At 51.8% G+C, this 22,423-nt stretch overlaps 1 protein-coding gene across 1 annotated transcript; it reads right to left on the bottom strand.

Annotated features, from left to right (window-relative positions):
- Positions 1–10,998: 10,998 nt before the first annotated feature.
- Positions 10,999–14,037, bottom strand: LOC308665556 (tissue factor pathway inhibitor 2-like; the record flags this gene model as incomplete). The annotated part of the gene is made up of 3 exons (XM_081323616.1): positions 10,999–11,162; positions 12,316–12,492; positions 13,941–14,037. The coding sequence occupies 3 exons, from the start codon at positions 14,035–14,037 to the stop codon at positions 10,999–11,001; spliced, it is 438 nt and encodes a 145-aa protein (XP_081179742.1).
- Positions 14,038–22,423: the final 8,386 nt, after the last annotated feature.

Below are 22,423 nucleotides of genomic sequence, written 5' to 3'. Positions count from 1 at the left end.
ACTGCAGAGCAATCGTGGGGCTGAGTTCATGTCCCGAAAATTCCAGGACTGGGTAAGGCGTAAGGGCATCCGCCATTTTCTTACTGCACCATTCACCCCCGCTCAGAATGGCGTGGCTGAGAAAAGAAATGGAATCCTGCAAACTATGATGCGTAGTCTGATTGCAGACACTGGGGTCGCAGAATCATACTGGGCAGAGGCGGTGCACTACGCCAATTACACCTTAAACCGCACCTGGAGCAGTGTTGTGGACCAGACCCCATATTTCCTGGTCCACGGTAGGAAACCAAGTCTGGCACATTTACGTGTGTTTGGCTCTTACGCATGGGTGCACATCCCCAAGCAGCTGCGGAAGAAGGGGAGATCTGTCTCCCAGAGACTGAGGTTCTTGGGCTATGCTCCTGGCTCCAAGGCCTATCGTTTCCTGGGAGAAGGGGGCAGGCCTGTGACTTCCCAATCTGCCTCTTTCGAAGAGGACTCCAATTGGACCCAGATCCACTTGAATGATCTGAGCCCATATGTCAACCGACCCAGCAAGGGCACACCGACCACGACATCACCTGAGACAACCACATACCCTGCCACCGACGAAAGTGAGGAACAAAACGAAAATGCATCCAGTCCCATGGAGGAAGACACGCTGTCTCCACCCCCAGCGATGCCTCAGAGACCCACGGAAGAAAAGGGCGGTGAGTGGCAGAAGGTAAGGAGGTCAAAGCGGTCCAACAAAGGGATCCCGCCAAAGAGAATTGACATTGGGCACATCGCGTCCGTCAACAGTGTTGTGGTCACCCCAAAATCCTTCTCTGACATCCAGGAGCTGCCCATCGAAGAACAGGAGAAATGGCAGCTCGCGATGGAGAAGGAGATGCAGAGCCTAAGGAAACTCAAGGTCTACACCCCCAGCAACCACCAAAGGAGAGAAAAGTCATTGGCACAAGGTGGGTTTACAAGGCCAAACCACTTGCCAATGGCCTCTACCTGTATAAGGCCCGTTTGGTAGCTCAGGGGTTCGCCCAGAGCTACATGGAGGACTACGGGGAGACCTACTCTCCAACCGTCCGGGCAGAGAGCATCAAGGCCGCCCTCGTAACTGCAGCCGCTCTGGGGGAGGAAGTCTTCCAATTCAACATTCAGACGGCTTACCTCCATGCCAACTTGGACCGGCAGATCTACGTGAGGGCCCCTCCTGGCTACCAGCAGGAAGGGGGAAATACATTGTTGCTCCACAAAGGGTTATATGGCCTCAAGCAGTCGGGGAAATTATGGTATGACTGCCTTAGAAAAAGTTTAGAACGAGTTGGTTTCACTGCATCCCATGCAGATGAATGTGTCTTCACACGCAACTCCAAGGGTACCAAAGAACGGGTGTTAGTTTATGTGGACGACCTACTATATGTAGGGCCTGACAAGGAAGGGTGTGATGAATTTGCCAAGGCCCTGGAAGAAAAGTTTACTCTGAAGTCTTTGGGGCGGGTTGACAAGTACTTGGGTGTGCACATCTTGGCCACTAAGGGGGGGTTCGCTCTATCTCAAAAAGAAAAGATAGAGGAATTATTGGCCAAATGCAAAATGGCAGAATCTAACCCAACGCATAGCCCGATGCAAAGTGACTATTACAATCACACTCACAAGGACGGTCCTGAGTTCACAGATAATAAGCTTTACAGATCTGTGATTGGCTCCTTGCTATGTATCAGCAATTGGAGCAGGCCTGAGATAGCTTTAGCTGTGAATCTATTGTCCAGGCATGTGGAACACCCAAAGGAATTCCACTGGACTGCTGTTAAGAGGGTACTTAGGTACCTCAGGGGCACGACCGATGCTCTCCTTGTGCTGGAACCAGAGAAGAGGAAGACGGCCCAGCTCTCCGCTTACTCAGACGCAGACTGGGCTGGTGACACCAAGAGTAGATGGAGCACCTCTGGTTTCCTCATATTGCTAAATGGCTGCCCTATTCATTGGCATGTTAGGCAGCAAAAATTTGTTTCTTGCTCCACGGCCGAGGCTGAATATGCCAGCCTGTCAGACACGGCCAATGATTTGATTTGGTTCAATGATCTGATAACGAGCATCTGGGCATCTCCTCCTCTGCCCATCCAAATTCAAGAGGATAACACAGCCGCAATTGCAATCTCGGGGGCATATGCAGTGGGCTCTAGGTCCCGCCACATAGACATACGCTATAAAAATGTCAGGCAGCTTGCCAAAGAGGGTTTTATACATGTTGAGCATTGTAACACAACTGACCAGATAGCTGATCTGTTCACCAAACCTGTTCCCATTGACCGGCACAACCTTCTGTGTAAGCGTTTGTGTTTGGTCTTCTGAATGTTTTTATACATGTCTATGACACCTGCTCAGGGGACGCGGTGGCTCAGTGGGTTAGGATGCTGAGCTTGTCGATCTGAAGATCGGCAGTTTGGCAGGTCGAATCCCGAGTACCGCGTAGCAGAGTGAGCGCCTGTTACTCGTCCCAGCTTCTGCCAACCTAGCAGTTCGAAAGCACGTATAAATGCAAGTAGAAAAATAGGGACCACTACGTTGGGAAGGTAACAGCGTTCCGTGCGCCTTTGGCGTCTAGTCATGCTGGCCACATGACCACGGAGACGTCCTCAGACAAGCGCTGGCTCTTCGGCTTTGAAACAGAGATGAGCACCGGCCCCTAGAGTCGGAAACGACTAGCACGCATGTGCGGGGGAACCTTTACCTTTACCTTTATGACACCTGCTCGCCCCCTCACACACATTCACTGGTCCCTGTCATTGGCTGGCAAGAAGGGGAATTGTTAGATGTTTTGTGCCAGCCATGGCAGTTCCCCAAAAAGGTCATCAGATGGGAGCAAAGAGGCTTCTTTGCTTCCACTGATGAGTCAGGGGTCCCAGGCCCCTGCAGCCCCATTGGCGAGAGAGTTTTATGGTTAGGGAGGGGCTGAGACCCCCCATAAATACCTCTGCTCAAGGGGCTGCTCTTTGTTCTCATTCTAGTTCTGTTCTGCTCTCTTCTAGTCTACTTCTGTTCTTTTGTTCTCTCACATGCAGGCATGGATGTCTCCATGCCAAGTAATTCTTTCTCTCTAATCTATCATTGAATAAAGCTTCATATGATTGCATCTCTGCGTGATGCCTTTTACTTTGAAGCACCTTAACGATCCATCGACCTCGTGAGACCATCTCACAAGTTCATCATCACTTAGATCTCATCAGACAAAAAAAAAGATCCTTGTGACATGGCTGTCCTTGACAATGTCCCATATACATTCCTGTTCACAACGTTGCCAAAATTATAGTGGGCCATATTACACAAATTCTGTTGTGTTTGAGCTCAGTTGCCGTGATGTGCTTACTAAAATTAGTGGGCTGTGTCTGCTCATAAAGCGAAGAGCTCTGGGTGATCTTGATTTGAACAGTATGGTTGACCAAGTTTTTTTTAATGTATATTTTTTTTTAATTTGGTTCAAGATGAGGTTAAAATACAAAATACAAAATGGTTACTGCAATTGGGTATGGCCGGTCTAGGTAGAAGGAGGACTATGGAGGATATGACAGCCATATTCCAGTATTTGAGGAGGTGCCACAAAGTAGAGGGAGTCAAGCTATTCCCAAAAGTGCCTGAAGGCAGGACAAGAAGCAACAGATGGAAACTAATCGAGATAAGAAACCTGGAATTAAGAAGAAATTTCCTGACAGGGAGAACAATTAATCAGTGGAATGGATTCACTACAGAGGTTGTGGCTGCTCCATCACTGGAGGTTTTTCAGAAGAGATCAGATAGCCACTTGTCTGAAATGACATCTGCTTCAACAGGGGGCTGGACTAGAAGACCTCCATGGTCCCTTCCAGCTCTATTCTGATTAAGAAGCTATGGATCTTCCTGTCACCTCAGCAACCTGAAATTAAGGAGAAACTTTCTAACAGTGAGGACAGTTAAGCAGTGGGACGGAAGTTGCCTTCAGAAATCATGGGCGCTCCATCACTTTCTGACCAGGCTGGCTGGAGGACCATCTTCTTCAACACAGTGTCCAGCAGCAGCTTAGCTGGGGGGGGGTTCTCCCAAAGGAGGTTCAGGAGGTCAAGAGACAGTGGGCAGGGGACACGGAGGGTCAGTCTCATGGCTCCCACAGAGCGGGAGTGGAGTACCTATCAGGAAGAAGGGACACAGCGCACCACACCAAGCTCTGCTTCAACATCAGGGCATCTTCCTTTTTTATTTATTTATTTATTTATTTTTATTTAATTAGTTCTTTATACCACAATATTCCCGAAGGACTCAGGGCGGTTTACAGGGCAGCATATAAAAAACAATATAAAAAGATAATATAAAATTAAAATGAATTAAATTAATTAAAGCCCAACAATTAAAACAATATTAAAAAGCTAAAACCCCTTCAGTCCAGGCCTGATAGATCGAAAAGCCAGGTTTTCAGGTCCCGGCGAAATGAACGCAGATCGGGGGCGGTCCGGAGTTCCACAGGTAAATCATTCCAAAGGGCAGGCGCGCCCACAGAAAATGCCCTCCCTCTGGGGATCACACGCCGGCACTCCCTAACCGGCGGCACCCTAAGGAGGCCCTCTCTATGGGAGTGCACAGGACGATGGGAAGTTGATGCTGGCAGCAGGTGCTCCCTAAGATAATCCGGACCCATGCCATGTAGGGCTTTATAGGTCATCACCAGCACCCTGAATCTCACCCGAAGGGCAACCGGAAGCCAATGCAGCTCGCGGAGAAGAGGTGTTACACGGGAGTATTGGGAGACTCCCATCACAACTCGCGCGGCTGCATTCTGCACTAGCTGAAGTCTCCGAGTGGTCCTCAAGGGCAGCCCCATGTAGAGAGCGTTGCAGTAGTCTAACCAGGAGGTCACGAGCGCATGAGTGACTGTGCGTAGGGCATCTCGGTCCAGATAGGGCCGCAACTGGTGCACCAGGCGAACCTGGGCAAAAGCCCCCCTGGTCACGTCTCCTATGTGGTCTTCCAAACTGAGCCGTGAATCCAGGAGGACACCCAAGTTGCGGGCCCTATCAATGGGGGGTAACACCTCAACCCCCATCGTTAGAGATGGACAAGACTGGTTCTCCCGAGATGCCGGTATGTACAGCCATTGACATCTGCTCCACCTTTGATGGACACGAGGAGAGCCTGAGGGACCCCAGAGAAACCTGCAGGTGCCCAGAGCATGTCTGGACTGAGGAGACACCACACAGCCCTTCCTTTGCACTGAGCAAACTGCACAAGTGACAATGTGTGGGACCTAACCACACTTGCCCTAGACGGGATCCTTGCACTCAGCCAGGCATCCCTAATGACAACACTTCTGTCTCCCAGGACACTTCCGGTCACTTTCACACCTCATGGGACAAATAGTGGCCGTGCACCGAGGGGGCTTGGGAGACACCCCAGAAATAGAAGATCCCGAGGCTGGGATTGGAGCCCCATAGAAAGCAAGGCCCCATCTCTGGGGCCCCCAGCAGCCAAAGCCCCTATGTGCACCCAGGAGGAGATGTTGTCAGCTGAAAGAGGCTCCCGCCTGCCCACCTCCTGCCGCCCCCCCAGAGCCCAGCCAGGTCCTTCTAGGGCCAACCTCCCAGGACTCTGTGCTGGTGGAGCAGTGGGCTAATGCCTCCTCAAGTAACACCAGCTGCCTGCAATTAGTGCAGGTTCGCATCCCACCAGGCTCAAGGTTGACTCAGCCTTCCTTCCTTCCGAGGTAGGTAAAATGAGGACCCAGATTGTTGGGGGCAATTAAGCTGACTTTGTAATAATGCCGCTTGGGGTGTGTGTGAAAACCCTAATAAGCAGGCATATACATAGAATGAAGGCTACTGCTAAGCTTGTAAGCCGCCCTGAGTCTTCGGAGAAGGGCGGGATATAAATGGAATTAAAATTTAAAAAAAATGTTGAAAGAAACTTTTTTTGGATTATCCTTAATTTCTGTTGCAAGTCTTTGTTCTGAGCCTTTTCTTTCCTGACTTTGTCTTTGCATGTTCTGTCTGTCTGCTGATAATCAGCCTGAGTTATGTCTCCCTCTTCCCCAAGCAGCCCTCTCCCAATTCGTTTTCAAATCGCTGGTGCCATCTGTGGCTCTGAGACTCATTCCTCCCCACCCCTTTTAAGCCATTAATACAACTATTGAGGCACGAGACCCCCAGGATGGCCCCCACTTCATCTGCAACTGCAGAAATAGGGTTTTTTTGAGCCTCCTTTCTTAATCCTTTTTGCCACCCTGGTTTGATTAGTAGATTGGGTGGTCCTTGGCCAGCACCTCTCACAGCAGGCAAAATCTGGGGACTCTTAATCTGGATTAATTTTTGTGGCTTTGTGTGTTGCTCTTTGGTTAGTTTATGATGCAGGGTATGGTGTGAACACAGAAAAACAGGTTGATTCAGGTTCCAGTTGAAGGGAGGTGTGAGAATGCAGCCACTGGGTACGAAACAGGGTCTGGGCAAAATAGGTGGGGGGCTCCTGTATGGGGAAGGAAAGAATCCCCTCCAGCCCTTCCCCGTCCCCATATGTGTGCTGGCTCCTTGGGTGGGTAGAGCTGGCACATGCTGCTCTCTATGCCTGGCAAGAGGGGAAGAGAGCAGCCAGAGGGGCACCCATTGCTATGGAGGCACGGGGGCCACCATAAACGTGCCTGGCAGGTGTGGCAAATTCCAAGCTTAAAGGTGAAGGGGAGGCAGTCTTTGCACCCTTCTGGAAAGTGGATCCTGAGCAACACTCCTAAGACAGACACAGAATCCGGGACCACCGTCTCCTCCTGTGCTGGACCAGTATATATTCATCTGGTCTATTATATAGCTAACTTAGGAATTAAGAACTGTCTTAGAGTATTTAGCATTTACAGGGTTAATGCTGTATTTTTAAGAGAATTGTATGTAAGAATATTTAGCATTTAAAGGCTTATATGCTGTTTCATTAAGAGATGGCCTCTGGGAAATGTAGTCTAGTTGTTAGTTCTATATCTTATCTAGTCAGTGGAAAGAGCTTCAAAGTTTATTGCAGAACATCCTGGCTACATGCCAGGTTGTAAAGGCCTTTGTTTTAATCAAGCATTGTGTACACATCGATTGGCATCCTAACCATGTCTAGCTGAGATGGAGAAACTATTCCTTTTTTACACTATGAGAATGGACAAATATGGGCATGAACATGTTGCCATGACCATATGTATCTACTACAAAATGTAAATCTCTGCTTAGAATTCCTGGAAAATAAATATTTGTTTTAAAACCATTTATGCTATCTGGATTGGGACTTTAAAGCATCTCAGTTCACAGTTCCAGAATAGTAAAAAAGGAATAATATACCCTTCATCTGCTTGGCTGTAAAGGATTAATTTCTCTTCCATCAAAGAATCCAAGCTTTTGTGTAAACTGTCCCCCCTCCTTGCTTGGAATGAAAGGAATGTGTTACTAAGAAACAAAAGACAGCTCTCTTTACGTAAGTAAGAGAGGTAATAGATACCTTTTAAAGACAGCCTCGTTGTGCCTTTCCCTGTCTGTGATAAGAGCCAATTTAGAGAGGAAAAGGAATTGAAACTTTCTCTCACAAAGAATTCTGTTCCCTTTGTTTCAAGACATTACTTAGAACAGCCGAGCAAGCCCTTTGGGGGGGGGGCAGCCTGGTCACAAAGAAGTGCAATAAATTGTCCTGACAACTTGCATTTGGTGGTGAAAGCTGACTCCACAGGCAAGGCCCCTCCCAATGCCAGGAGAGGGAGAAATAAATGTTGAAAGCCTTTCTCTAGAAAGAGAAATAGCAAACTCAGAGATGTTTCTCATCTACAGATGGAAAGAATAATATCAGAATTGAGTACTTATAGAGCAGTTTCTACCTTTGATGGGTACCCATTCAAACAGGCACCCAGAAGATTTACAGCTCATTAAGAGGGATCAAACAGCAAAAAGCCTACTGCAAGTATAGTCTAAATGCAGCAACTGCCTCCTGATGGCAAGCTGCAAACAACAAGCTTGTATTTATGCTATCTGCAGACAGCACATCCTGGTGGCTGATCTGCAAATAACAGGCTTGCCTCTATGCGCACAGACAGTGCGCCCTGGTGGCCAAGGAGTGAACTTCGCTGAAGTCTATACCCACGCAGACAGTGCATCCTGGTGGCCAAAGAGAGAACTTCACTGAAATCTTTACCCACTCAGACAGCGCATCCTGGTGGTCAGAGAGCAAAGTTCACTGAATTCATTCAAAATATCTAGGAAATCTCCTGAGTCTGCCCTAGTCATGGCAGTGTGCCCTATTGAACCAGAAGAGCTGCTCCAACCAACCAAACAGAAGAACTGGTCCAACCAACCAACCTTTTATTTGAGTGCAGAACCTGATGTCCAAGCTTCAGTGAGGCCAAAGACATCTCAGAAACCCTATGACTTGAGGCAACAAAGAAAGCCTACTGAAGTCATGTGGTCAAGCCTGATGGAGAAGTGGGATAAGCTCCATCAACGTCATGAAAAGTACTGGGAGAGGTTGCAGGAACTCTGTGAAGCATCCACAGAGGAGCTTTCCCCTGAGCGTACTCTCATTGGAAGAGGATATGGAAAGGCTTTTTTTACAATGGACAAGCTATGAATGCCATCTCAAAAATGTCCAGTTGCATCTAGGAGATCTAAAACTCGAGGAAATGCAATGCCTGAAGCTAAAAATAAGAAACACGAGAAGTTCCTAGAGAGTAATAACTGCCTCTCTCAGGTCAAGCTACACACGAAAGACACACCATTCGAGAAGGCCAAGTCTGAAGTGTCCAATCATTTGCAGGCATCATCCCAGCGGTCACATGTATCTTCCTCTCACTCCTCCAAGAAAGCTTCATCCTCATGTCCCAACTCACCACGGTCTCAAGCGCATTCCAGCATGTCACAGCAAGCTTATGTCTCAGGCACCTCCCATCACTCTAAAACATTTTCTCATTATAGCCATTTGTTCCAAGTCTCCAGGGTAGAGAGTCTGGCCACTCAAGCTATACAAGCGCAAGTTGATGCCGTGGTAGCCACAGCAGTTTTACGTGTGGCAAAGGAAGGGCAGCTGCTAAAGGAAGAAATGGCCAAACTGGAAGCCAAACAAAAGGAAGAAATGGCAAAAATTATCATGGCTCGGGCGAGACATGAGGAAAAAATAGCCAAACTGGAGGCCAAACAGAAGGAAGAAATGGCCATAGCTCAGGCCAGGATTAAGTTTCTACGGCACGAACAAGAGGCAGCAGAAACAGCTGCAAAAGCAGAAGCTTTAAGAAAAAGCTTGAAGGCACTGCCTTCACACCCAGGTTTGAGAGGCTGGGAGGTGGAAACTCGTATAGCCATGTCAAGGCCTATGTGGATGACCAGAACGCGCTACGACAAGAGCAGGAAGAGGTGACACAGTTGGCCACAAATCTCCCAAGGCCAAGTGACCAAGGAAGAGCATCTTCCCCACCAGATGTGCAAACCAGTCAGGCAGTCGACAAGGGACCATCTGACTCACAAGACCTCCCCCTCAGATCTGTAAAATTCACCCCAACAAACCAAGATGCAAGGGGTGAGCGAACTAGTTCATCTGCAATGACGAAAACTCCTCAGCAAAAAGTCACAATTCCTGAGCGCAATGCGAAGGCAAAGGAATTCCATCCAGACCCTCAAGGCCCCTCATGTGAGCCATGGGAAGTTACCCTTAACAAGAAGTATTCTGAAGAAAACTGCCAGCCATCTTTGGCCCATCCCCCTGCTCTTGGGAGCAATGCCTATGAGGATCAACAAGAAGCCACTGATTGTGCTCCTGAAGACCCCAACGCCGTACCAACCCAGCCTGATGGCAACTCCTGCACCGCACCATTGGATCCTCCAACATCCTGGGGAAGAAGGTTGGATTTGGGAGAGTACAAGGTCTGCTTCAAATGCTGTGAGTCTACAGAACATGCGGCCAAAGTTTGCACAGCCAAGGTGAAATGCCATCTGTGCAAGAGTGACAAGCACCCGGGAGCCCTGCATTCAGACTCTGAGCAACTACAACAAGCAACTTCTACTCCTCTTTCAACCAAGGAGCCTCAACATGGCTCCAAAGAGCACCCAGAGGCACCTGTCAAGATCAACTGTGGAGTTTACGCTATCTGGATTGGGACTATTTCCAAGTGAATCCCCAAGTGAAGAAATGCCTTTCACAACATGCACTGTACCACAGAGCACGGTGGGGAGGAAAGCCACTGGACTCCACATCCAGTTGTTAGATGGGAGTTCACAGTTCCAGAATACATTCGGGCAATAATTTATTCTAGAATTCCCTTCTTTCAAAGGTGCTTGGAGGCTTCCTGCGCCCGGCCTCATTCTAATCCGCCCCTCTTTCTTCAGCATGAAGCAGGGCCAGCTTTCCTCCACGGAGCCCTTAGGGAGAGCCTGGAAAAGAGAAGGAGGCGTCAACGGTCTTCCCTGGGGATGGGGGGGACAGGTGGGGGGGGAATTCAAGGCCCTTCCTCCAAGGGTGATGGAGAGCCCCTCCCCCTTCTTGCTAGGCTGGCCTGTCTGAGAGGCAGAGAGGCACCCCTCCCCTGCTGTGAGGGACTGCTTCTCTGCAGGGGGAGGAGACCCAGCCTCTGCCTTCCTGACCCCCCCAGATAGTCTAGGTCCCTACATTTTGGGCCAGCCCAGCCCCCCCCCCACTTCCATGGGGGAAGCTGACCTCCTCTTCTTGAGAATGCTTAGGGGCAAGGGGAGCCCACCTAGCTGGGGGGTGGAGCAGGGGGTCTTCTGGGATATATGACTGACAGTGTTCCAAAGGGGTCCAGAGTCCTCTTTCTGCTCTTGGCTGGAGGGCCAGACCCGCCCAGCACCATCTGGTGGGGGGGCAAGAAGAGGGCTCCTTTTGCAGTGCTGGGAGGGCTGGCTCTCTTTCCCCCACTTCCTCTTCTTTGCACACAGCCCCCAAGGTGAAGATTGAGGGGAGCAGTTGCAGGACTTTCTACCCCTTTGCACTGGACCCCCCCCACACACACACACCCTGCAGCTCCAAACACCCACCTCTCTAGCGGCATATCCGCTCGCACAACCATTTTCTTTGGAAGTTGTTGGCGTTCCCCCCGCAGCCATTGAAGATTAAACTCTTGCAGCTTTTGGTCTTGGGGTCGAAAAACCACCGTCGTCGGTTGTCACGGCAACGGCCCGGGTCGGGAGGTAGGTGGCAGAAGTCTGCAGGGAGGAGATGGAAGTTGACATAAGGTGGGCAGCTATATAGATGTGTAAAGAAGGGAGGAAGGAAGGAAGGAAGGAAGGAAGGAAGGAAGGAAGGAAGGAAGGAAGGAAGGAAGGAAGGGAGGGAGGGAGGGAGGGAAGGAAGGAAGGAAGGAAGGAAGGAAGGAAGGAAGGAAGGAAGGAAGGAAGGAAGGAAGGAAGGAAGGAAGGAAGGAAGGAAAAGACCCAGAAGGTTGGGCCCAGGGCAGTCCCCCATCAAGGGACTAGGTCTTCCCTCCCCCCGGCATGCCCTCCCCCTTTCCTCCCTTGGTTGTATTTGGGCATTTTGGGCTTCCTTTCAGGCAGGCACCCCTGGAAATGGGGGGTGCAGGCAGGAGCTCCTGCAGGGCGCAGCACGAATGGGGAAGAACTGGGGATGCAGCCCCCACCTCCAGATTGCTTCCCTCCTCCAGTCTGTTTCAGGGTTAGGCTTAGATGGGAACAGACGCAAAAAAATCTGTCATTTTGCATATTCATTCTGGAATCTTCTCTGCGCCCCCCCAAGACTTACCTGCCTGCCTGTCTGACGGAGCCCCTGCCGTTCCGTCCCCTCCTGAAGCGGAGCCTCCGAGTCTCCACTACCTGCCTGCAGGGCCCTGGGTTCAAGCCAAGGAGTGACGAAGACCTCGATGCCCCCTGGCTTGACCCCCAGCCTGCACAGGACCCCCACCCATTCAGCCCTGCCTCAGGAGGGCAGCCCCGATGGCTGAGGAAAAGTGGGGGGGCTTCTCAGCTGGGTCCCACCTTGACTGCGAAAGAGAATCCCCCCCCGGGCTCTGGGAAGCTCCCCTCACATAGCCCCACAAAGGGTGCTGGAGAACCCCCATCAGAGACAGTTGGGGGGGTGCGGAAAGAGGGGAGCCTCCCCCCACCCCGTACTGGACCCTGAGGTCAGCTGCACCAAAGGAGAACTAGGGGCAGCACCCCAAAAGAAGGAGAAGAGGCGTGAAGCTGGGCCTTTTCCCACAGGGGCTCAGAAGACCCCCCTCTCCTAAACACCCCTGCCACCCCTCATCCTGCCCCCCGTGGCCTAAAGGAGCGCCAAGGGGTGACCGGGCCTTCGTCACAGACCCCCAGCCCCGGCTATTCCCTGCCCAGCAGCCAGGCTTACTCTTTGGTGCACAGTACTCCTCGCATTGCTCCGTGCTGTTGTAGCGGTTGCGCTCCCCGGGGCACCCATAGTCAACGAAACTCTCGCACTTCTTGGTGTTGACGTTGTAGAAAAAACGTTCTACAGGCTCCCCGCATTTCTGGTAATGGATGGGGAAGAGGCCGCAGTTCCCCTCAACTGGCAAGAGAGAAGAAGATTTGGGAAACTCAACGCTTTGCCCAGTTGTAGGTGCTGGGGGGAGGGGCGCATCGGTGCGGGGACCCTGGAGGGAAAGGGGGCTGATCAGGTGAAACCAGCAAGACCGCTTCAAAAGGGGCAGAAGAAGCGAAGTCTTGAAGGAGGAAAAAAACTGACGTCATGGATAGGAGTGGGGCTCCTCCCGAGGAGCATCACACGGGGGGGGGGGGGGGTATGCTAAACACAAGTCAGTGGAAAACTACAGACTCTGGCTGAAAAGAAGCCACGATTCCTGGTCTTTTGTGCTGTTGATCAGTTCACACCTAGGATGTTGCACTCAATTCTGTGTCCTGAATTTGAGGGAGGAAATTAATGACCAAGAGGGAAGGAGGAGAAACGGTGACCGGAGTTGGTCAGCATTCAGACAAACAATTGTGTGGAGGTAGGCTTAGCCTTGAGAAGGGAAGGGAAGGGAAGGGAAGTGGGGAAGGGAAGGGAAAGAACAGGGACAGTATAACAAACAGGGTTTCAGGGATATGGAGGCAGATTAAGCTTGGGAAATCTTTGAGCATAGTCACAGCTCTTTGACTCTGGCGTGGACACCCGTGAGAAGCAGGCAGCTCTCCTTTGCCGGACCGTCTGAACAGAGCTGGGGGGAGGGTGATCTGTCAGGGAGCTTCCTGCCCTAAGCAGAGGATGGACTAGATGACCTCCCAGAGCCTACAAACTCTTACGTTCCTTAATTCTATGAATATTTGTATCAAGACCACTAGCCCCCTGCTCTGTTTCTGGATGTTAATGATAATATAATGATATTAGAATTAATAAATTTGATTATGTTATCAGTATTATGATAAGGTAATTATTTTTCACTTGGTTGTGTAATTTGTAAGATGTCCAGAGTCGTCTTGTAAGGCAGACGGGCAGCATAGGAATTTAATATCTAAATATTAGTTATTAATATTTGATTGCCTGAGGGGGATTGGGGGATGGGGAAGGCGGGGACCGGACCCCCATTTATCGAGGTCTTCTTCTCCACCTTGCTGATTCTGGACCTTCCCCCTCCACTCGCCCCTTCCCTCGAGCCCCTTGGAAAGGGTCGCGCCTGCCCTGCCTTCCGATTCCGAGGTGGGCTGGGACCCCTTCCCGAAGCCCAAAGGGCGTTGGGGCGAGACGGGGACCCCAAAACAAAGCCTTGCCCTCCTCCCCTCACTTCTCCCATCTAGGGCTGCGCCAGGGACGGAGGACCGCTGTTCCCACATCCAGGGAAGAGAACGGGGGTCTCTGGGGGGTGCGCAAGCCTGCGGGATGGGGAGGGTTTCTCTTGGACATTAGGGGAGCATCCCTGAGGCTCCAGCTGGAGGGCATTTAGATGGGGTGGGGGCTTTCAAGGTCCAAAGACCCCTCTGGCTGAGGCATCCCTCCTCCCACATCCCCTGTCCCCTCACCCCACTCACAGTAGTCGAGCAGTACGATCTGAGGGCTGCAGAGGGCCAAGGCGCCCCAAAGGAGGAGGAGGAGGAGGAGGCTGCCACTGGACCTCATGGCGCTGGCTGGGCGACTGAGCCGCCTCTCCTGGCCAAACAGTGCGGTGCCCCTGACCCCCCCTTCCCTCCCCCCTGGAGGGCCGGGCTGGGAAACCAGAGGGCCGTTGAGATCACCCAGTGCTCCCCGCTTTATGAGCAGACGCAGCCCACTAATTTTATTAAGCACACCACGGCCACTGAGCTCGAACAGAACAGAATTTGTACAATGGGTGGGATGGAGACACGGCAGGCTTTTCCCGTAGTCTAGCGTAGTTTTTGTAATTTAGTGACCAAGAACGTCTGCATGTGGGGCATCCTCAAGGGCAGCCATGACACAAGGATTTTTTTTTGAGCCTGATCTCATCCAAGCTACACAATGAACAATGATGAAATGTGTGGGAAGTAACAGAGTAGCAGCGTGACAGAGTTGGAAGGGCCCTTGGAGGTCTTCTAGTCCATCCCCCTGCTCAAGCAGCAGACCCTAGGCCATGAGTGCCCAAATCTGGAGCTTTAAGACTCGTGGGCTTAAAGAATTCCCCAGCTACCCATGCTACCTGGGGAATTCTGGGAGTTGAAGTCCACAGGTCTTCAAAGTTCCAAGGTTGGACAGTCCTGCCCTAGAGCATTCCAGACAAATGGCTGTCCAATCTCTTCCTCCAGGGATGGAGCACCCACAACTTCTGAAGGCAGCTTCTGTCCCACTGGTTGGTTGTCCTCCCTGTCAGGAAATTCCTCCTTAGTTCCAGGTTGCTTCTCTCCTTGATGAGTTTCCATCCGTTGCTTCTTGTCCTGCCTTCGGGTGAATAAAGTTCATCATCATTTCAATCTCATAAAAAAAAAAGATCCTTGTGACATGGCTGCCTTGACAATGCCCCATATACAGACATTCTTGTTCACAACATTGCCAAAATTATAGCGGGTCACAGAAATGGCCTGGCGTGTCTAAGTCCCACTAATTACACAAATTCTGTTGTGTTTTAGCTTAGTTATATTTATATTTATTAAATTTTTATACCGCCCTTCTCCCGAAGGACTCAGGGCGGTGTACAGGGCAATAAATATCAAAATATACATACAAAAGTTAAAAAGAATTAAATAATTATGCCCAATATAAAACAATGATTAAAAAATGTTAAAACCAAATCCAAACACCAACCCCATCAGACCAGGCCGGATTGTTCAAATAAATAGGTCTTTAGATCCCGCCGGAAGGAGCGAAGGTCGGGGGCCATCCGGAGCTCAACCGGCAAGCGGTTCCACAGGTCTGGCGCACCCACAGAGAACGGTCTCCCCCTGGGGGCCACCAATCGGCATTCCTTGATCGGAGGCACCCTGAGGAGGCCCTCTCTGTGGGAGCGCACTGGGCGGAGGGAAGTTGACGCCGGCAGCAGGTGCTGCCGTAGGTAATCCGGACCCATGCCATGTAGGGCTTTAAAGGTCATTACCGTGGTGTGCTTAAAAAAATTAGTGGGCTGTGTCTGCTCATAAACTGGGGACCCTGTGATCTTGATTGAAGCAGTATAGTTGACCAAGGTTTTTTTTCATGTATAGTTTTTTATTTGGTTCAAGACAAGGTTAAAATACCAAATACAAAACGGTTTCAGGATTTGGATAAAGACAGTCTAGAGAAAAGGAGGACTGGGGGTGACATGAGAGCAGCATTCCAGTATTTGAAGGGCTACCACAAAGAAGAGGGGATCAAATTATTTTCCAAAGGACCAGAAAGCAAGCGAAGAAACAATGGATGGAAACTAATCAAAGAGAGAAGCAACCTGGAATTAAGGAGAAACTTCCTGACAGTGAGGATGATTATCCGGTGGAACAGCCTGCCTCCAGAAATCGTGGGCGCTCCATCACTGGAGGTTTTTGAGAAGAGACTGGACAGTTACTTGTCTGAGATTGGTCAGGGTCTTCTGCTTGAGAACGGGGTTGGACTAGAAGACCTCCAAGGTCCCTTCACAGCTCTATTCTGATTAAGAAGCTATGGACCTTCCTGTCACCTCAGCATGGACCAGTTCTAGTCTGCCCAGAGGATGAGCTGGACCAAAGCAGGCAAGAGGTTCTGTCCCAGCCTCTCCTCCTCCTGGAAGCCCTCCCTGCCTGGGAACATCTGGCTTCCTGACCAGGCTGGCAGGAGGACCATCTTCTCCAACAGCTAGGGGGTGGGGTTCTCCCAATGGTGGTTCAGGAGATTAAGTGGGAGGGGGATGAGGAGGGTCAGTCACATGGCTTCCACAGAGTGGGGGTGGGGTACCTATCAGGAAGAAGGGACCCTCCGCACCACACCAAGCTCTGCTTCAGCATCAGGGCACCTTCCTTTTTTTTACATCTGCTCCACCTCTGATGGATGCGAGGAGAACCTGAGGGACCCCAGAGGATGACCAGAGCACATCTGGACCGAGGAGACGCCACACAGCCCTTCCTTTGCACTGAGCAAACTGCACATGTTCTGATTCAAGTGAAAAGGGGGCTGTTGCTTGAAGCAGGCAGATAAACTCCACGGAAAGGATTTCATGCAGATTACGTTAATCCATCAGGCATTCTCTAAACATTAACTCACAGTAACTGAAGAGATTCTTCTGAAGTACATTTCATAATCTTATCCCTTACACATAGGTAAAAAGAGGTAGCCTTTCCTATGTTGAACAAAGCAAAAAGCCCCGTGGCTCTCGTGGCCAGAATTCATTAATGACATGCAGCTCTGCAGATAGGCAGGAAACCCAGGTATCCAAATGGAAGTCCCTCCCAGTGGCCAATCTGAAACACAGATGTGACCAAGTAACTTAAAACTACATTACCCAAGAGGCTATCCCTTAAGAGGACAATTCTTACTCCTAAAATGGCTGCTTGCTCTAAGCAACACAGCACAAGTGACAATGTGCGGGACCTAACCACACTTCCCCTAGATGGGATCTTTGCACTCAGCCAGGCATCCCTAATGACAACACTCCTGCCTCCCGGGACACTTCCGGTCACTTTCACACCTCATGGGACAAATAGTGGCCGTGCACGGAGGGGGCTTGGGAGACACCCCAGGAATGGAAGATCCCAAGGCTGAGAAATTCTCCTGGGATTGGAGCCCCATAGCAAGCAAGGCCCCATCTCTCGGGCCCCCAGCAGCCAAAGCCCCTACGTGCACCCAGGAGGAGATGTTGTCAGCTGAAAGAGGCTCCCGCCTGCCCACCTCCTGCCACCCCCGAGCCTGGTAGTGTCCTTCTGGGGCCGACCTCCTGGGACTCCGAAGGCGCTGGTTGAGCAGGGTCTGCAGGAGGGTCTGGACGCCCCCACCCATCCTCTTCAGGGCCGTTTCCCCCCCCCATCGCCTTCTGGGAGGGGGGGCCTTCCTGCCATACATGGCAGAAAGAGGAAGCTTGAGAATTAACCAGGGACAAAACTGTGGCTGAATCCGGATGTTCTTTTCGTCTTTAGTGGACCTACAGTTTTCGTGTCTTTTTTCTGGTTATTAATATGTTGAAACAAACTTTTTTTGGATTATCAAGTCTTTGTTCTGAGCCTTTGCTTTCCTGACTTTGTCTTTGCATGTTCTGTCTGTCTGCTGATAATCGGCCTGAGTTACGTCTCCCTCTTCCCCCAGCAGCCCTCCCCCAAATCATTTTGAAACCACTAGTGCCGTCTGTGGCTCTGAGACTCATTCCTCCCCCCCCCGCCCCTTCTAAGCCATTAATACAACTATTGAGGCAGGGGACCCCCAGGATGGCCCCCACTTCATCTGCAACCGCAGAGAAAGTTTTGTTCAGCCGGCTTTCTTAATCCTTTTTGGCACCCTCGTTTAATTAGCAGATTGGGGGGTCCTCAGCCAGCACCTCTCACTGCTGGCGACATCTGGGGACTCTTAATCCGGATTCGTTTTTGTGGCTTTGCTCTTTGGCTACTTTATGATGCAGTGTGTGGTGTGAACAGAGAAAAACAGGTTGATTCAGGATCCGGTTGAAGGCAGGTGTGAGAATGCAGCCACTGGGTACGAAATGGGGTCTGGGCAAAAGAGGTGGGGGGCTCCTGTACGGGGAGGGAGAGAATCCCCCCAGCCCTCCCACACACCCCGTGTCTGTGGTGGCTCCTTGGGCAGGTAGGGCTGGCACCCGCTGCTTTCTATGCCTGGCACGGAGGGAAGAGAGCAGCCAGAGGGGCACCCAGTCTTGGCAAGTGGCTTTATTTATTCATTGTCCATTTTCTATGGAGGCACCGGGGCCACCATAAATGTGCCCAGCAGGTGTGGCAATTTCCTTGCCTTGATGGCGAGGGGGGTCAGCCTTTGCGCCCTTCTGGGCACAGGCGCAGAGTCCAGGACCACCGTCTCCTCCGGGCAATAATTTATTCCAGAATTCCCTTCCTTCCAAAGGCGCCTGGAGGCTTCCTGAGCCTGGCCTCGTCCTGATCCCTGATCCCTCTTTCTTCAGCACGAAGCAGCCCAGCTTCCCTCCACGGAGCCCTTAGGGAGAGCCTGGAAAAGGGAAGGAGGCCTCAGAAACGGTCTTCCCTGGGATGGGGGGGGAATAGATGGGGGGAGGATTCCCAGCCCTCCCTCCAGGGGCATTGGAGAGTCCCTACCCCTTCTTGCTAGGCTGGCCTGTCTGAGAGGCAGAGAGGCACCCCTCCCTGATGTGAGGGGCTGCTTCTCTTGTGGGGGGGACACCCAGCCTCCGCCTTCGTGACCCCCCCAGATAGTCTAGGTCCCTACATTTTGGGGCAGCCCAGCCCCCCCTTCCATGGGGGAAGCTGACCTCCTCTTCTGGAGAAGGCTTAGGGGTGAGGGGAGCCCACCTGACATGGGCGTGGAGCAGGGGGTCTTGTGGGATATATGACTGACAGAGTTCAAAGGGGTCCAGGGTCCTCTTTCTCCTCTTGGCCAGAGGGCCAGAATCCCCAGCACAATTTCGGGTGGGGGGCAGGAAGAGGGCTCCTTTTGCAGTGCGGGGGGGAGGGTCTCTTTCCCCCACTTCCTCTTCTTTGCACAAGGTGCGGGTTGAGGGGAGCAGTTGCAGGACCTTCTACCCCTTCGCACAGGACAACCCACCCTGCAGCTCCAAACGCCCACGGCTCCGGAGGCATGTCCGCTCACACAACCATTTTCTTTCAAAGTTGTTGGCATTCCCCCCGCAGCCATTGAAGATTAAACTCTTGCAGCTTTTGGTCTTGGGGTCGAAAAACCACCGTTGTTTGTTGTCACGGCAATGGCCCTGGTCAGGAGGCAGGTGGCAAACATCTGCAGAGAGGATGGAGGAGATGGAGGTTGACATAAGGTGGGCAGCTATATAGATGTGCAAGGAAGGGAGGAAGGAAGGAAGGAAGGAAGGAAGGAAGGAAGGAAGGAAGGAAGGAAGGAAGGAAGGAAGGAAGGAAGGAAAGGAAGGAAGGAAGGAAGGAAGGAGGGAAGGAAGGAAGGAAGGAAGGAAGGAAGGAAGGAAGGAAGGAAGGAAGGAAGGAAGGAAGGAAGGAAGGAAGGAAGGAAGGAGAACTGGGGATGCAGCCCCCACCTCCAGATTGCTTCCCTCCTTCAGTCTGTTTCAGGGTTAGGCTTAGATGGGAACAGACACCAATCGGGGGGCCTTCTCAGCTGGGGCCCAGCTTGACTGTGAAAGAGAATCTCCCCCCGGACTCTGGGAAGCTCCCCTCAGGCAGCCCCACAAAGGGTGCTGGAGAAACCCCATCAGAGACAGTTGGGGGTGCGGAAAGAGGGGAGCCTCCCCCCACCCTGTACTGGACCCTGAGATCAGCTGCACCAAAGGAGAACCAGGGGCAGCACCCCAAAAGAAGGAGAAGAGGCATGAAGCTGGGTTGGGCCTTTTCCCGCAGGGGCTCAACAGACCCCGCCCTCCCGAAGACCCCTGCCACCCCTCAGCCTGCCCCCCGTGGCCTAAAGGAGCGCCAAGGGGTGACTGGGCTTTCTCTAAGGGGCCTCAGCGCTGGGTCCTCCCTGCTCAGCAGCCGGGCTTACTCTTTGGTGCGCAGTACTCCTGGCATTGCTCCACGCTGTTGTAGCGGTTGAGTATCGCGGGGCACCCATAGTCAACGAAACTCTCGCACCTCTCGTTGATGACGTTGTAGAAAAAACGATCTTCGGGCTCCCTGCATTGCTTGTCACGTTCGTGGAAGCTGAAACAGTTGCCATCATCTGGCAAGAGAGAAGAAGATTTGGAAACTCAACGCTTTGCCCAGTTGTAGGTGCTGGGGGGGAGGGGCGCATCGGTGCGGGACCCTGGAGGGAAAGGGGGCTGATCAGGCGAAACCAGCAAGACCGCTTCAAAAGGGGCAGAAGAAGCAAAGTCTTGAAGGAGGAAAAAAACCTGACATCATGGATAGGAGGGGGGAGCCTCGCGGGGGGGGGGAATGCTAAAAACATCAGTGGAAAACTACAGACTGATTGAAAAGAAGCCACGATTCCCAGTCTTTTGTCTACTGATCAGTTCACACTTAGGACGTTGCACTCAATTCTGTGCCCTGAATTTGAGGGAGGAAGTTGATGACCAAGAGGGAAGGAGGGGAAACGGTGCCCGGAGTTGGTCATCATTCAGACAAACAATTGTGTGGAAGTAGGCTAGCCTTGAGAAGGGAAGGGAAGGGAAAGAACAGGGACAGTATAAACAAACAGGGTTTCAGGGATATGGAGGCAGATTAAGGTTGGGAAATCTTTGAGCATAGTCACAGCTCTTTGACTCTGGTGTGGACACCCGTGAGAAGCAGGCAGCTCTCCTTTGCCGGACCGTCTGAACAGAGCTGGGGGGAGGGTGATCTGTCAGGGAGCTTCCTGCCCTAAGCAGAGGGTGGACTAGATGACCTCCCAGAGCCTACAAACTCTTATATTCCTTAATTCTACCAATATTTGTTTCAAGACCAGTAACTCCTTTCCCCTCTGCTTGCCCATTCCCACGACCCCCTGCCCGTGCCCTGCCTTCCAATTCCGAGGTGGGCGGCGTCCTTGGGACCCCTTCCCAAAGCCCAAAGGGTGCCAGGCCAAGACAGGGACCCCGAAACAAAGCCTGGCGCAGCAGAGCCTCACACACACACCCCCGCTACTTCTCCATCCATTCTTCTTCATCCATGAAGGATGGAGGGCTGCTATTCCCAAATCCAGGGAAGAGAATGCGGGGGGTCTCTGGGAGGCTGAAAGGGGGGTTTCTCCTCGGGGCACTTCCCTGAGGCTCCAGCTGGAGGAGGTTCAGACGGGGCGGCTGCTTTGGAGGTCCCAAGACCCCTCTGGCCGAGTCATCCCGTCAGCCACCCGCCCTCTCCCCCTCCACACTCACAGACATCAGCCAGTATGACCCCTGAGTTGCAGTGGGCAAAGGCGCCCCAGAAGAGGAGGAGGAGCAGGAGGAGGAGGAGGAGGCTGCCACCGGACCTCATGGCACTGGCTGGGCGACTGAGCCACCTCCCACTCCTCTCCCGGGCAAAGAATGCGGTGCCCCTGACCCCTCCCCTTTCCTCCCCCCTGGGGGGCCGGGCTGGGAAACCAGTGGGCCGTCAAGATCACCCAGAGCTCCCCTCTTTATGAGCAGATGCAGCCCACTAATTTTATTAAGCACACCCCGGCCACTGAGCTCAAACACAGCAGAATTTGTACAATGGGTGGGATGGGGACACGGCAGGCTGTTCCCGTAGTCCAGCGTAGTTTTTGCAATTTAGTGACCAAGAATGTCTGCATGTGGGGCATCCTCAAGGGCAGCCATGACACAAGGATATATTTTTTTTGAGCCTGAGGGGAGTTAGTCAAGGGTCCCAAGCATCCGTCTGAGAGGGATTTGGCTGAAGCGTGGCTGCAGCAGAACTGTCCTGTGGCTTCAGGTGGGGAAAGCATGCAGCTGCAGCCGGTAAGGGATAAGGAAGATCTGATCTGAGATTTATCTGTAGGACAGAGAAAAGGCAGGAGCAGCAAAGGTCAGCCAGATTACCCGTGAGGAGGCCACCTCACCCTTCCTGACGGGCTGCACCAGAAGCTGGTTATTTAGCACAGCAGACAGATGGAGACACTGCTGGGGACAACACGTTTCTTTTCTTGCTGTGTGTTCTTGCCTTGAAGTTCGGATCATGTCTCTTCAGCTGCTTCCTTTGCTTTACCTTTCTTTTGCCTCCTGGACGTGCCTTGCCTTGAGGACTAGTGTTCATTTGAGTAGCCCATGGGACTCATTGGGGCTGAATTTGTGCCGGCACAGGGAATTGCTGGGGAATACCAATTCAGGCTCAGAAGCTTTAATAAAGTCTCCTTACACCCATGGTGTGTGGGTGTGCGTGAGTGGGACAGCACAACTATAGAGAGTGGGTATGAAGTCCTATTAACAGATGGGCTGCTTGGTTTAGACAACAGTGTGTGTGGTGGGGGGCAAGTGACACATATTGGGAGACTGCCCTATTAATTTCACATCCACAAAAATACTTTACCTACATCT

The sequence above is a fragment of the Vipera berus genome (genome assembly GCF_964194415.1).
Source record: "Vipera berus genome assembly, chromosome: 3".
Taxonomy (NCBI): domain Eukaryota; kingdom Metazoa; phylum Chordata; class Lepidosauria; order Squamata; family Viperidae; genus Vipera; species Vipera berus.
The sequence above is the reverse complement of the archived record's forward strand: the minus strand, read 5'-3'. Positions and strand labels throughout refer to the sequence as shown.